The 14,897-nt window shown below is 38.2% G+C and overlaps 1 protein-coding gene across 1 annotated transcript; it reads right to left on the bottom strand.

The window, feature by feature from the left end:
- Positions 1-385: 385 nt before the first annotated feature.
- Positions 386-14,130, bottom strand: nek2 (NIMA-related kinase 2). Its single transcript, XM_079831040.1, has 10 exons — positions 13,997-14,130; positions 13,780-13,905; positions 8,834-9,051; positions 8,509-8,749; positions 6,005-6,087; positions 5,744-5,870; positions 3,213-3,435; positions 1,334-1,388; positions 1,086-1,162; positions 386-881 (listed from the first exon to the last, which is right to left on the bottom strand). The coding sequence occupies exons 2-10, from the start codon at positions 13,873-13,875 to the stop codon at positions 670-672; spliced, it is 1,332 nt and encodes a 443-aa protein (XP_079687166.1). The 5' UTR covers positions 13,876-13,905; positions 13,997-14,130; the 3' UTR covers positions 386-669.
- Between the last annotated feature and the right edge of the window lie 767 nt (positions 14,131-14,897).

The raw sequence follows: 14,897 nt of genomic DNA, 5'->3' as shown, positions 1-14,897 counted from the left end.
GCCACGCCCACACTCGCCTGCTATTGGCTGAGAGCACGGGCTCGATGGAGATTTAAAGGGACAGTTCAACCAAAAAATATAATTCCGTCATCATTTACTCTCCCCCACATTGTTCCAAACATGTATTAATTTTTTTCTGAATCAAAATACATAAAGAAAATATTTAAAGAATTTTGGTAAATCAAACAGTTGACAGAAGCCATTGACTTATATAGTAGGAAATGACATTGACCCATAGTAGAAAAAAAAAAATGGAAGTCATGGCTACCGTCAACAAAGCGCAGAAATACACTACCAAATATCCCTTAAACCGTATCAGAATGTATTCCACCATTATGGAAACCAAAACAAAGTTTCAGGTTTTAAGAATAAAAACAAAACTGTTAATATTTTCACTTCTTTATTCTAAAGAAACAGTAAATCCAAATAAAAACACCAGCTCCACATCTATAAAATGCTAATACAACACATAATAATAAAAAAAATAAAAAAATCCAGTGTTATGCCCATTAAATGAAGTGTTGTCCACTGTACTGTACAAATGCTGCAGAAAATAAATAAAAGCAGAAATCTTATTTCCAAATATCCACATTTAAAATGTTAAAAAACACTCTTGACTTGATTGACCACACAAATGAATCACTTTCAGTAGTAAATTGTCGTTCATGGCTAGCGGATGCCCTGCATTTCTCTGGGTTTTGTCGGGTACATTTTCCCCTCTTCACCAAGAGCCTGGATGCGCACGTTTGCCCATTGGGGTCGCTTTACAAGACAATGTTCATTAGGTTTAGCGATCAGCCTGCTCTCAGATCTGCCGTTCTCCTTGCCGTCTCCTGCAAAGTGAACCCTCTTCTTTCCCGGTGAGACGTTCTCTTCATTCTCTGTTGAAAATTTTATTTCAAGGCTGTAACTACATTACATAAAATGCAACAATATGTATTGTGTACAGCTCATTCCTATTCATTCAAATGCAATTTAATAATTAAACAAAAAAAGCATTAACAAAGCATTGAAGAAAAACAACAAATGGTCACTTTACTACATAGCATGCTGTTAAAATGCTTTTACACAAAATGGTCTTCTACCTGTGTCACTGGCACTGAGTAGAGACAGCGCCCTCTGCTGGCGGATCAAATTATAGGCCTTCAACAAGCTCTCCGCTCTGTTAGAGATGAAATTACAAATACATAATATCAGCAATAAATGATACCATACGTGAACAAGTGTTCAATGGCTATAGCTAGTTGTGTGGTGCAGTCCACTACTAATGTTAGCTGCTAATTTTTTTAATGCATTCACATGACCAGTTCAGCAAAGGCAGCAGTATATTTACCTGGCCATCTTTTCATTTGATTGTTGTTCTCGGACACACAGCTCCTGTTCCCTTTCTGCAATAAAGTGAAAGGTCAGACACACCGGGGTTTCTGCAGGTTTCACCAAGTCATATTAAAGACTTTTTAAGACCCCGCGGGATCCCTGCACACCAAAAGCTCACTGAATGAAATGTCTCGCCCGGTAGTGTTATTTAAAGAGTTAGCTCACCTAAAGTGAAAATTCATCAGTTACTCACCCTCATGTCGTTCCAAACCCTCAAGACTTTCATTTGAAACGTCTAGGCGTAAATAAAGATATTTTTAAAGAAACCTGATAGATTTTTATCCCTGCTTTGAACATACATGTAACCAAAACCTTGATGCTTAAAAAAAAGTAAATAAAGATTGTAAAAGAAATCCACATGAATCCAGCGGATTAATCAAAGTCTTCTGAAGAGAGACAATCCCTATATAAGATGTGTCAAACTACCCCACACACACACACACACACACACACACACACACACACACACACACACACACACACACACACACACACACACACACACACACACACACACACACACACACACACACACACACACACACACACACACACACACACACACACACACACACACACACACACACACACACACACACACACACACACACACACACACACACACACACACACACACACACACACACACACACACACACACACACACACACACACACACACACACACACACACACACACACACACACACACACACACACACACACACACACACACACACACACACACACACACACACACACACACACACACACACACACACACACACACACACACACACACACACACACACACACAGTGTAATGTAAACGCAATCTAGCCATCATATCTACAGTGATATAAATCCCTCCACACACTCTCTATCAAAAATAATGGAGGAATGCAGTTGACAAGAAATGAAACTAATCTGAACTTGACAATAAACATCAATATTTCAAATAGTGCGCGTTAGATACCAGTGCGTTGTCTTTTATTTTAATTGTGCATTTAATGTTCCATCATACAAGATTAATGTTAGGAAACTTAAATTGGTAGATAACCATATTTGTGATCGTTTGCACATGAACATTGATAGAGGGTTAAGCGAAAGTTGTTTTACACTATAGGCGATTTGAAGGTTCTGGCTTTCAAACACATCCGTGATAAAGTCCTATTACAGACCTCATTCCGATCAGTTATCCAGATAGAGGCCACTTGATGTGAACAAATGTAAACAAGCGGTGTCCTGATTGGCTGATGATCCGATCTGCTTAATCGGATCACGGTGATCACATGTTAATGCGAAGTGTAAACGCAGCCCGTGATTAGCTGGTACAAGTGTTTGATTGGGGACGGAGCTGAACCCTCCAGAAACTGAGTTTGACACCCCTTCATATGATGAATAGATTTAATTTAAGCTTTTATTCTCATATAAACATTGATCAACGCACATACATAGAGCACATCAAATACAGTAAATTTAAATGTGTTTGCACTTATGATGTTTGTTCTTGCACTATTACGGTTGAGCTTGTTTTACCATTTTTGCCACAAATATCTTAATTTTTGTTTTGGAGATTAACAAGAGTCTTGTGGGTTTGGATAAGAGTAAATAAATGACAATTTCCATTTTTAAGAGAACTATCCCTTTAACAAAGTAATTCAAAACACTTTGAATTTGAAAACACTTTGTTTGGGTTTCGCATTGGAAACGCCCTACCAATGACCATAATTTAACTACAAAGCCTATTTACACCTGACCAACTGTGATTGGATTACCAGAGAAAGATGTTAGTTCCAGGTGTAAAGAGGCCAAAAGAAATACAGAGTGGACTCACGCTCTAGTCTCTGTTCTCGCTCTTTGAGGGCCTGCTCACGCTCACGTAGAAACTGCTCCTTAAGCCGCAGCTCTGCCTGAAGCGACGGCTCTGGATGTTTGGGCTGCTCTACGTCCACTGATCTGCGGCGCTGCTTCTCCTGAAGCCTCCTTTGCTCCTGGGCTACATAGCCTGAGATCAAACCGTTCTGCAGAATGGACTCCACAGAGGGCCTCAGATAATCCTAGCAAAAGAGAAGAGATACTCGGAATGTGCAGCATACAGGGCAATATAAATGGAAAAATATAGTTGATATTTTTAAATTCTAACAATAATACAAGGCCATTCACACAATGCATTTTTATGGTATGAAAACGAGAGATGCCGTGAAAAAAAAAAAAAAAAAAAACATGGTCAAGAGGCATGAGTTGAATGTCTTTTAACTTGATGCGAGCGAAATAGCAAATTTTTACATAGAAAAACAATTAGAAAGAAGCACAGTGGATTGTAGAAACCCTGTGAGAACAGCTTTTAAAAGGGGCATTAAACAATTTCTGAAGATTTAAATCAACACCCCCCCAAAACATTTTTGTGAATATTTGCTAGATGTCTGTTGTGTGTGTGTGTGTGTGTGTGTGTGTGTGTGTGTGTGTTGAAAAAAAAAAAAAAGTGTTTGTGCCGGCTGCATAATAGTAGAAAAAAACCAAAGTGGATCTTGTAGCCAATCAGCAATAGAGGCATATACGCTCATTATGGGGCAGGAAGCGAGCAAGCGGGACATTTGTAGAACGACTTTAGAAAGAGAAATGGCTGAGATATTACCAAAGAGGAAAAGGTCAAAGGAATATACAGTAAATTGAAAAAGAAGGATTATAACCAGACAAGAGCTTTAGGACCAGCGTTGATATTAGAAAAGCTTTCCAGCGCTGGATAGACCCAAGCAGAAAGGCCTAAAAACAGATGCTGAGGCTGCATTGTTTCTTCTCCATACGCGAGCAACATTGTGCTGTGGTTCACAGAACCAAGAAGTGCTGTTGAATCACAGCTAATTCATCCATACTTGCCTGAGCTGTCTGATGCGCTAGATGTTAGTGGTTGCCTGTGTTGCCAAGCATGTTTTTTATTTTGGGGGCGAGGCAATAAAGGGAGGGGTGTTTGTGTTTGGGTGCTGATTTCAAATATCAACAGGTTTCTCAGAAATCGCTTACTGCACCTTTAAACTCATTGCTATTCAGTGTTCAATTCAAATCTTACATTATTATTACCATTACCAAAGTCCCTTTAAGACAGTCATTTCACTCGGCGGCCATCTTTGAAACGCCTCTCGTGGCATGCAAGTGCAACTCCTATCGCTTTGAATGGGTAAACTTCACATTCTCCAAAACTGTTTGACAAGCTTACAATTAAATTTCATATTTGATATCACAAATGAAATAACAACTGTCTCATACATTGTTTCTAAATGCTCAAATCATGACAAAACATTTTTCAGCCTGGACAAAGCTTGTGCACATGCGCAGTCCTGAGCACGCGTCTCAGAACACTGCCTGTTTCTATAGCACACGGAGCCTTTAACTGCAGCTGCAGTGACAATGTGTCTGCACAGTGGCTGCTTGTTCGACTTGATGCAGCGATGCGCAAACTAATCGGCGGCTGACTTGAAGCAGTGCATGCCGGTTAGAATTTTTGTCCGACTTGAGGCAGCGCCGACGGCACGTGACTGTGACGCGTGTCAACAAAGTGCCACGAGAGCGATTCCAGAGCAGCCGGCTGGTGCATTTTGCGTAGCTTCTACAGAGTGACTGCACAAGCTCTGATGACGACACAGCTGTTCCACGATTGACCCGATTCACCGCATGACAGCAATCACGTGTTTCGTGTTCATTCAGACACCCTCAGTTTCACTAAATGCTCACAAATCAGTTTTTTTAATAATGCTAAAACCTCTTTTCATGTACTCGCAATGTATTATATTTTCAAGTTTATAAAAATAAAACTGATAAAAACGTAGATCCCACTTCATTGATAGTGTAAACGTTATTCTTGTACAAACAGACGCTGTGTTAAGCAGTACATAAAGAATTGAATAAAAATGTATCTGAAACATCTGTGTATTGACAAATATTTCATTTATTTCACATCAGCCATGATAAAGTATGCAAACACAGCGTGAGCGTCACTATGGGAAGCAGAAAGTGTCCGACTTCACGTCTCCGTTTGCAGCTCCTCCCCGCCTGCATGCGGCTACTCTCGCGAACGGTTGCATCCAGCCGCAGCCGATGTCGAATACGCCTAATGACTTCACTAATCAGCGATTGCCGCTTTCATTTAGAAGGCAGGGCTTAGAGTGCACAGTCTTCCCATATATAAAGTCTTTGTTATTACCCAGTCACCCAACTGACCAATAGTTGCAAATAAGACTTCTTTCAGCCAATCACATTTCAGCAACTTTTCGGTAGTTAACAATAATCCCTGGAATCCAAATTCACTGACTTGATCTGACAAGTTTCATTGAGAAAATCTCATGGTCTTCCTGACAAAAATGAGTTTACCTTTAAGTTCAGCATTTTTGAAAGGAGCGTGTTCAGATCCTCTGAGTATCGGTATGGGATTCTTCTAAACTTCCCTTCTCTGATTTTTCCGGCCAGTTCTGTTTGGTTGTATGCTGTAAATGGGGGACTTCAATAAAGAAAGAACATGACAAAAGGTTTCAAGATTCACAATTGCATATAACCACACAATCAGTTTGAAGGTATTGGAGTGCAGTGTAATCAGTAAAAATACGAGAGAGGGACAATAACATGTATACTTACGATAAAGCACATAGTTCATAGAGTAAACATCCTAATGACCATATATCTGATTTTTCGTTATAGGACATGCGATTAATTTGTTCCTGTGAATGGAAGAGGAAAATATGAATACAACAGGAAAAGCAAAGTTTTGACAAAGAAATATTATGATGAAACATTGGAACAAATAATTACATTTGCATGCATTGCCAAGACATGAACATTCACCAACAGAAACTTTAGAAGAACTTGTTTGGAAAAGTGGGACTCAATCCAGTTTCTCAAGAGTGTTCTTATGGAGGGTTGGTTCCAAAAGCACAACATGCCATTGGTAGCATGTATAATAAACTCTGTCTGTAAATATGCACTTAAAGGGATAGTTCATCCAAAATTGAAAACGGTCATCATTTACTCACCTTTATGACTTTCTTCAGAAGAACTTAAAAGATATTGTGAGATAAGTTCCCTTCTCTACAATGAAAGTCAATTACCAACATTCTTCAAAATATCTTCTATGTTCCGCAGAAGAAAGTCATACACTGTAAAAACTGATTTTTCAAAGTAGAAATAAAGATTATTGGCACATATACTTTCTACTTAGAAATTTCACATTTAATTCAAAGTGCTACTTGCCATTTTTTTGTAATTAATTATTTATAAATTTAAAGGTTGAAGGGTCAAGGGTCAAGCCAAACATCACTTGTCTCTTCATCAGACACATATCCTTCAAGAATGATTTTATGTTCAATATTAAAATAAGAATGAATGATAATCAATTTATAACCATTTCCTACATTTACTAAATCAAGTCACATATAACCTATTTATATTTAATCCTCTCTGTATTCAATGAGTGATTTTGATGATTGAAGTGTTTTTGCTGTGCTTTTGAATTCCTATTGTTGAGGTGCTGCTCTGATGTCTGTGTCAAGACGTGCTGGCAGGCAGATGCCCTTGGTGTAGTAATAACACTCCAGGGAGTCAAACGAGATCAGCATGTGTTAACTATATGTCTTCCTGAGGTGACCCCCCCCCCCCGGGGTCATCCCTGTAACATCTGTGGGATTCTTTGGGGACTCAGGGAAAAATGTACCTCTTTGATATATCTTCTTTCTTTATAGAATAGAATAAAGTCACTTCTGAAGTAGAGTTAGTATCAGCATGTTTTGAAGAAGGACTTTGTTGATAGTTAGTTAAGATGTCCCGACCTTGATGAAAACTGGTATTCTCTGGAGTATTGTGTGTGTGCGTTGTATGATTTGTGCAGATTCAGTATTGGATATGGGCCTTCCTGCAGGCGATGCCAGACCTTTAGACGCTTTTCTGTGACCTCCGAGGTCACTGGAGATTAATCTGGGCCTGGGCGACATCAAGTCTACGCATTTTTAGAGATATATGCTCCTATCTGTCTACGTGTGGAAAGTTGCTTACGTTGCATGTTGTTAGAACCAATCAGAATCATTCCACATGGCAGTAATGACGTGTCTAGACCTTGAAAACAGTATAACTGTTCAGAAAATTGTATGTACGTTAGACGGAGGCGGGGAGACTGTTAGAGGGAGTGCGGCCTACGAACTCCTCTTGAGCTGGCTTCTGCTGATGAAACTGCAAACTATTCTTCAGTAAAATTTTCTTTAATTAATCTGACTCCTGGTCTTCATTTTTCACTACTGGTCCTGGGTCCTAAGCTGTTACCCCAACAAGGTGCAGTGTATACATTTTAGCAGCATGATCTAGCAGTGAGGTTGTGAATTGCAATCCCCCCTCCCTTTTCGAAGCGCATAGAGAAGCTACGGGGGCAGACACAGGACAAAAATGTCGCCGTCGGAGAGAGCAGAGAGTGACTAGCGCTCTGTAGAGAAGTTTGTCCGTTTAGGGCTACTGTAGAAACATGACGGCGCAAAATGGCAATTTCACTGTAAGGGGACCCGCCGTGTATGTAGATAGAAATGGCTCATTTTAAGGCAATAAAAACATAACAGTACATTATGTAAGGTCTTTGTAGACCACTGAAAACAGTTGTGCATATTATATTGCATTTCTGTCAATAGATCCTCATAAATACTACACACTGCACCTTTAATAGCAATTTCTGTGTAATGTAAATTTTTGGAACAACATTAGGGTGATTTAATTAATTTTCAGTGCTGGGTGAACTATCGCTTTAAGTGTCTCCCGAACCCCATTTTTCCCTCATTATAAATCTCACATCCCAGTGATTTTTATCTTTTTTTTCTTATTTTTAAACTGGAAATTATTCCAGTTACATTTATACTGAACCAACTTGAACTAAATAAGCCACTTTACAACAGAATTTGAATTTCTCATTTGAAGTTAGCATCAATGATTCTGTCATTTCCCCGATATTACAGTGAGGCTGCTTTGAAACAATTTGTAAGCACTAAATAAATACTATGACTTTCATTATATTTTCTCTCTTACACACTTAAATACTTATCTTAATACATGTACCACAGAAAAATCCACTCATACAAGAAAATTCCTTGAGATTAAAGAACACTTACTGGCGACATGTAATATGGAGTTCCAACGAATGTTTTAGCAAAGCTTGTATCATGGTTCAGTATCCGAGCTAAACCAAAATCGCCAAGCTTTACATTCTGTTTGACATCCAGGAAGATGTTTGCAGGTTTCAGGTCACGGTGCAGAACTGTACTGCTGCCGTTACTTCGACTATGGCACTCTTTTAACGCCAGGAACAACTGTGCCATCACACGCAGGATGAATTCTTCTTCCAGGTATCGTCTGTAAAGAAAGTGTGAAATAAAAAAAATAAAAAACATTGCTGTAACAGCTTGGTTACACAGCTTAAGAGTAGCTTCATTTTACCTGTCTTTGATGCATCTGTTGATAAGGCTGGCGAGATCTCCACCCTCACAGTACTCCATCACTATATATAACGTTGTGTTCGTCCGGTCTATAATTCTGTCGTAGTATCGGACAATATTTGGGTGCTTGAGCTCACGGAGCAAATTGACCTCTGACACCAGCATCTGTTTCTCTGCCTCGGCCATGGTGCCATAGTCCAGCACCTTCCAAACTAGAACCTAATGAGATCAGGTAACATGGTATAAATTAACCAGCTGGGGCTAGCATCTGAAATCGCATACTTCCCTACTTATATAGTAGGAGAAAAATAGTATGTGACAAAAGAAGCATGCCTGAATTCACAGTACACAGTGATGCAACGGACGCCGGTAGGTCACATGATAATGACAACACGGCAAACGTAGTGGCTCTGGAATATATTTATACTACACACACTCATACTATTTAGAACATTAATCCCTTTGTGACCACTAAAAATAAATAAATTATATTAACTTAAATAAAAAGACTTAAAATAAGTACCCACGTCACAATTTGGTTTGATACACAATACAAAATCTCACAAAACAATACTCCTACGATACATTAAACTAAATAGAATTAAAATGGCAAGCGGTTTTTAATTATTATAATTACTACGAAGGCATATGATAAGCAGCACACAAAAAGTATTGATAATTAAAATACTAAATTTGGCATTACATCCAGAATTGGGCCTGACATCAGCATATAAATATTTGATTGTGCAATTATGTTAGTGACATACGCTTGTATTCTGTCCCTGACTACATTTACTTAAATAATAAACATACATTATCAAATAATATATTTTATTTATTAATAATAATTAATAAACATAAAAGCTCAAATGTATGACCTTCTAGGTTTACAATATTTGCTGCTAAATTAAATCTGTATAAACTTAGGGTGAACTATACATAATAAATATGGTTGCATGAGTAGTCAAATCGATTCATTGTAATTAAATCGCATTAACATTAAAGTTTGTAAAATATATATATTAAAATATGTGTGTGTAAATAAATACACTTGTGTGTGTGTGTATAAATAAATGGGTAGTGGTCAAAAAGTGGTCAAATTTTTGTATAACACCACTTTTTAAGGAAAGAAAATGCTTTGTCACATCAACAACCAAAATACACACACACACCTGAGATTTATCGAATTTATTTAAAAAAAAAATTCTGGCCATTTCTACATTGTAGAACAAAACGGAAAACTATGAACTAACACACGCGGGTAAACTATAAAGTTTTTAAAACTAAAATATAGTCAGAAATATACAAGACAACACCAGCAGTAGTAATAACAATAGATTTTATTTGTATTGCACTTTACATTTGGAACATATCTCAAAGTGCTTCAGTTAAGATAATTTAAGGACGGTAAAATACTAATAGATTTAATAGTTAAAAGTCATAAGTTCTCCTAAAAATATTTTTTTAAAGTCCTTTTTTAAAAGTCTCAATAGTTTGAGGTGCCCTCAGATGGTCGGGAGGGCATTCCAAATCCAAGGAGCGGCAGAACAGAAAGCCTGATCACCCATAGTGCTGAGCTTTGTCTTTGGGAGCAGTGAGTAAATTACAGTGAACGGTTTGAATGAATCCTGCGGTGTTGAGTACATTTGGCACATTGGCACGAATAATCAAGCTTTTTTTGTAGTAAACAAAAAATGTAAACAAAGCAAAATATTTTAGATTTTACCCAAGTTCTGCAGTGATGACAGCATTTCACACTCTTGGCATTCTCTCAACCAACTTAAAGGGTTAGTTCACCCAAAAATGAAAATTCTGTCATTAATTACTCACCCTCATGTCGTTGGACACCCGTAAGACCTCCGTTCATATTCGGAACACAAATGAAGATATTTTAGTTGAAAGCTGATGGCTCAGAAAGGCTTCAGACAGGCCTCCATTGGCATTCAGTACATTGACACTTCCAAGACCCATAAAAGGCACTTAAAACGTCGTTACAAAGTCTCTCTCACCACAGTGGCTCTACAATAATCTTACAATGCGACGACAATAGTTTTTGTGCGCAAAAAAAAAATCAAAATAACACCTTTTTCCAACTTGTTCTCGACTTCCGTGTATGCCTCCACGACGCATGCGCGAGAATATGACGTAGCGCCGGTGTTCGGGAATCCATGAAATACACACTTAAGCCCCATTTTGAGCACTACGCCGAGACCTAAAGCACGATCAATGTAGAATCCAACAGCTTAGACACGCGCGTCTTCCTCTGCTCGTAAACAAATCGCTTCTGGATCATATGTCCGAACGCCGGATCTGCGTCATATTCTCGCGCATGCGTCGTGGAGGCATACACGGAAGTCGAGAACAAGTTGGAAAAAGGTGATATTTTGATTTTTTTTTGCGCACAAAAACTATTGTCGTCGCATTGTAAGATTATTGTAGAGCCACTGTGGTGAGATAGACTTTGTAACGACGTTTTAAGTGCCTTTTATGGGTCTTGGAAGTGTCAATGTACTGAATGCCAATGGAGGCCTGTCTGAAGCCTTTCTGAGCCATCAGCTTTCAACTAAAATATCTTCATTTGTGTTCCGAATATGAACGGAGGTCTTACGGGTGTCGAACGACATAAGGGTGAGTAATTAATGACAGAATTTTCATTTTTGGGTGAACTAACCCTTTAAGTTAGACAATGGTTTTCCAACAGTACCATTACATGTTGTAGCCTGACGTCGTCATACTCAATTCTAGTCAGAATATGAGTCTGATACTGTTCCGTTGGGCTGTGATTATGGGGTGTGTTTCAACCGAACCAGGAAAGAACTCAATTGGATAGACCTACAACCAATCAGAGCAACGGAGCGACGCATAACGTCAGTTGTCAAATGTCAACAGAACTCAACTGCACTGTGTTGCCAAGTCCACGGGTTGAAGCGACCCCAATTATGTGATATACAGACCCAGGAATGCGAATTTTAGCAGGCAGCCCTTCCAAAATAACACATATTTTACCCCCCAAATGCCTTTTTACCCCGGAGAACCCCCCTGGAAAGATATTGGGCTTGTTTTTGGCTAGTTTTGAGGAACGTTAGCAATTGGGCGGTTTTCTTGTAAAAACTTGGCAACCCTGTCTGCACGCACGCTGGAATAAGTAGCCTAACGTTAGAAGAAAAAGATGAGTGTAAACGAACTTTGCCGGTGTTGTAAAAAAAGAATTTAAGGATACACAGAGTACTTACCAACACGATCATCATTTCTGAGAGAAATAGTAAAGGTGAATGCATATACGAACAAGTTCTCCATTTAGGATTATAACAAATTCAACCCAAGCACCTTTGATGACGTAGATGATTACGTTACTGTTTATCATCTGTCCATCATCGTCTAAAGCCCGCCCTGACAATTTCATTGGTCCGAACAGCTTCTGTTCGGGCATAATTACTTCTCTATTGAGCAAGTCCAGACCGAACTGCCCGAGTAAAAGTGTTGTGGGCGGGGCTAAGTTCGGCTGGCATCCAGGCTATACATGTTGAGCACTCGTTGGCTGTTTTTCATTCATGCTAATAGAGAAACATTCCAGATGACCACCTCATAAAGCTGGCTATGATGCCAATAGTGTAGAAAGCAGTCATGAAGGTACTTTGGAAGGGTACTTTTAAGACTAAAAGCTAGACATGTTTCATGGATTCAATTCTTCAAAATAGCCTCCCTGCATTCACTATGACTGCTTTTCACACTACTGACATCATAACCAGCTTCATGAAAGCCTGGAATCACCTGGAATGCTTCTCAATTAACTTGAGTGAATGAAAGCAGCCAACAAGTGGTCAACGTGTATAGGAACTCCTCCTTCAGGGCTGTTGGAAAACCACTTTTAGTGTCGAAGGTGGCTGAGAGAATGCCAAGATTGTGAATTTCAGTCATCACCTCAGATATTGGCTGCTTTGGAGAGGCCAAAATATAAAATGTCTTGCTTTGTTTAATTTTTGTTTAAAGCTACACTGTGAGATATTTTCTCCCATCTAGCGGTGAAACGGTATATGACCATCCAGTGAATATTAGTTTCTGTTCCTCTCAATTCCGATTTCGTTTTAACTCCTACGGTGGCCGATTTAGTCCAAGATTAACATGGCTTCCAGTTCGACCTCGTCCACATTCGACACGGTGCCATCGAGTGTTAAAACGCGAAAGGCGAAGCTTGAATTTAAGGGTATGTTCCTCTTTGGCTAATGTACTTTCAAGATGGAGGGGAAACATGGCGACCCGCATTTGAACCCCTCACCCGTATGTATTTTCAATGGCATATTAGAAACTTACGAGAATACTTTATTACTTGAAAGAAGTAAATATACATTAATGAGCACACATATTTTTGAAAGAACTAAGTGTTTTTAGCTAAGAATAAACTAAAAAAGTTACACAGTGTGTAGCTTTAACAACAAAACATCTACATATCCCAGCATGTGTTATTTCATAGCTTTGAGTTTTCAGTTTTGTTCTACAACATAGAAATAGTCAGAAAAAGAAAGACCAATAAATTAGTAGGTGTATCCAAACTGGTAGTGTATATATATATATATATATATATATATATATATATATATATATATATATATATATATATATATAACTTGTTAGATTTGACAGCACTAATTAAAAGCAATATATTGTGACACTCCTACAATTCACTGTACCACAAGCTTTACTTAAAATTATTAATTTAATTGCTATTTGATTGATTTTTACACGTCGAACTAATATGAACTGATATTTTGCTATGAGAGCATTCATATATTTATAAGTTGCTTAAATATCCAAATACTTTTTGGGGGGCTAAGTTAATTGATTTTTCCGATTTTGATTTAGGTTCCTAAATTACGCACGTGTCTTAAAAGCACACTACCAAAATACCATACTGCTCACGCTATATGTTTAAATCTGTATTTTATTCACCTTTCCATCTGATTTCCTCTTGACTTTCTGGCATTTCCCATACGATCCACATCCTATGGTTATCATCACCTCATAGTCTTCAGTTTTCGATGGCATCACGCACACAACAGCTGCAGCAGGTCCAAACTAAAGACAAATACAGCAGAGCTCGATTATTTGTGTGCAAAATCAAATGTACTAACACACACCGCAGGATTCATTCAAACCGTTCACTTACCGTAATTCACTCACTGCTGGTGTCGTCTTGTATAATTCTGACTATGTTCTAGTTTTAAAAACGTTATAGTTTCTTGTTTGTTTTGAGAAACAGACAGACGATAAACACTCAAGATGATTTTCAAACGTGCGCACAAACTCTGGATCCCGATTGGCTGGACTTGATTAGTAGCGGTGATCTTATTGGTCCGTATAAGGACACAGCTTGCACGTTGCCAAGTGCTGAAGAACCGCGAGAACGCCCGGGAACAGCGGGAATATATTTCTTAAAGGCACAGGGCGGCTTATAACGAGGGTAGACCATAGATAGACTGTAAAAAAATAGACCACGCAACCGTGGTGTAGAATCCCATATACTCCAAATAAGACAAAAACACAAACAAAAACGCATACTTTGGTACATCTTAATCATTACATGTTTACTGTGTCCAAATTCACATCATCCGAAGGATGCAGCATGACATAAGTTATTATTGAGATAAAAAGTAGAAATTATGACATACTTCATAGTTATGCAATAAAGACGAAATAACAAGTCATAATTATGGGATAAAAAGTCAAAATTGAAATTGTGCATACCAATAAAATCGAAATTTGTCATGAGATAAAAAAAAATCGAAATTGAAAGTCAAAATTATGGTGGCAGTCATAATGAGATGAAAAAGTTGAAATTATGAAAAAAGGTAAACTATTATAAACTTTTTCTCAATTTAATGTCAACTTCGACTTTTTGTCAGAATAATGACTTTTAATTTATTTTACTTTTGTCACAAGTATGATTTACAAAAGCAAGACTTTTTTTGAAAATGGCCGTTAGAATTTCTTCCAACTTTTTTATTTATTGGACATATTTCTTGGAGTGTGTCTTTTGACGCGTACGATTAGAATATTATTAGCTTGAT

The sequence above is a fragment of the Gobio gobio genome, assembly GCF_949357685.1.
Source record: "Gobio gobio genome assembly, chromosome: 12".
Classification (NCBI taxonomy): Eukaryota; Metazoa; Chordata; class Actinopteri; order Cypriniformes; family Gobionidae; genus Gobio; species Gobio gobio.
This window is presented reverse-complemented; position numbering and strand designations above follow the sequence as displayed.

Bases quoted from the DNA above. Each gene is read 5' to 3' on its own strand.
- nek2 (XM_079831040.1), bottom strand. From the start codon at position 13,875: ATGCCATCGAAAACTGAAGACTATGAGGTGATGATAACCATAGGATGT. The intron at 6,088-8,508 runs GTAAGTGTTCTT...TTCCATTCACAG, and splicing joins CTCCATATTACATGTCGCCA to GAACAAATTAATCGCATGTC. The intron at 3,436-5,743 runs GTAAACTCATTT...CTCTTTTGCTAG, and splicing joins CAAAAATGCTGAACTTAAAG to GATTATCTGAGGCCCTCTGT.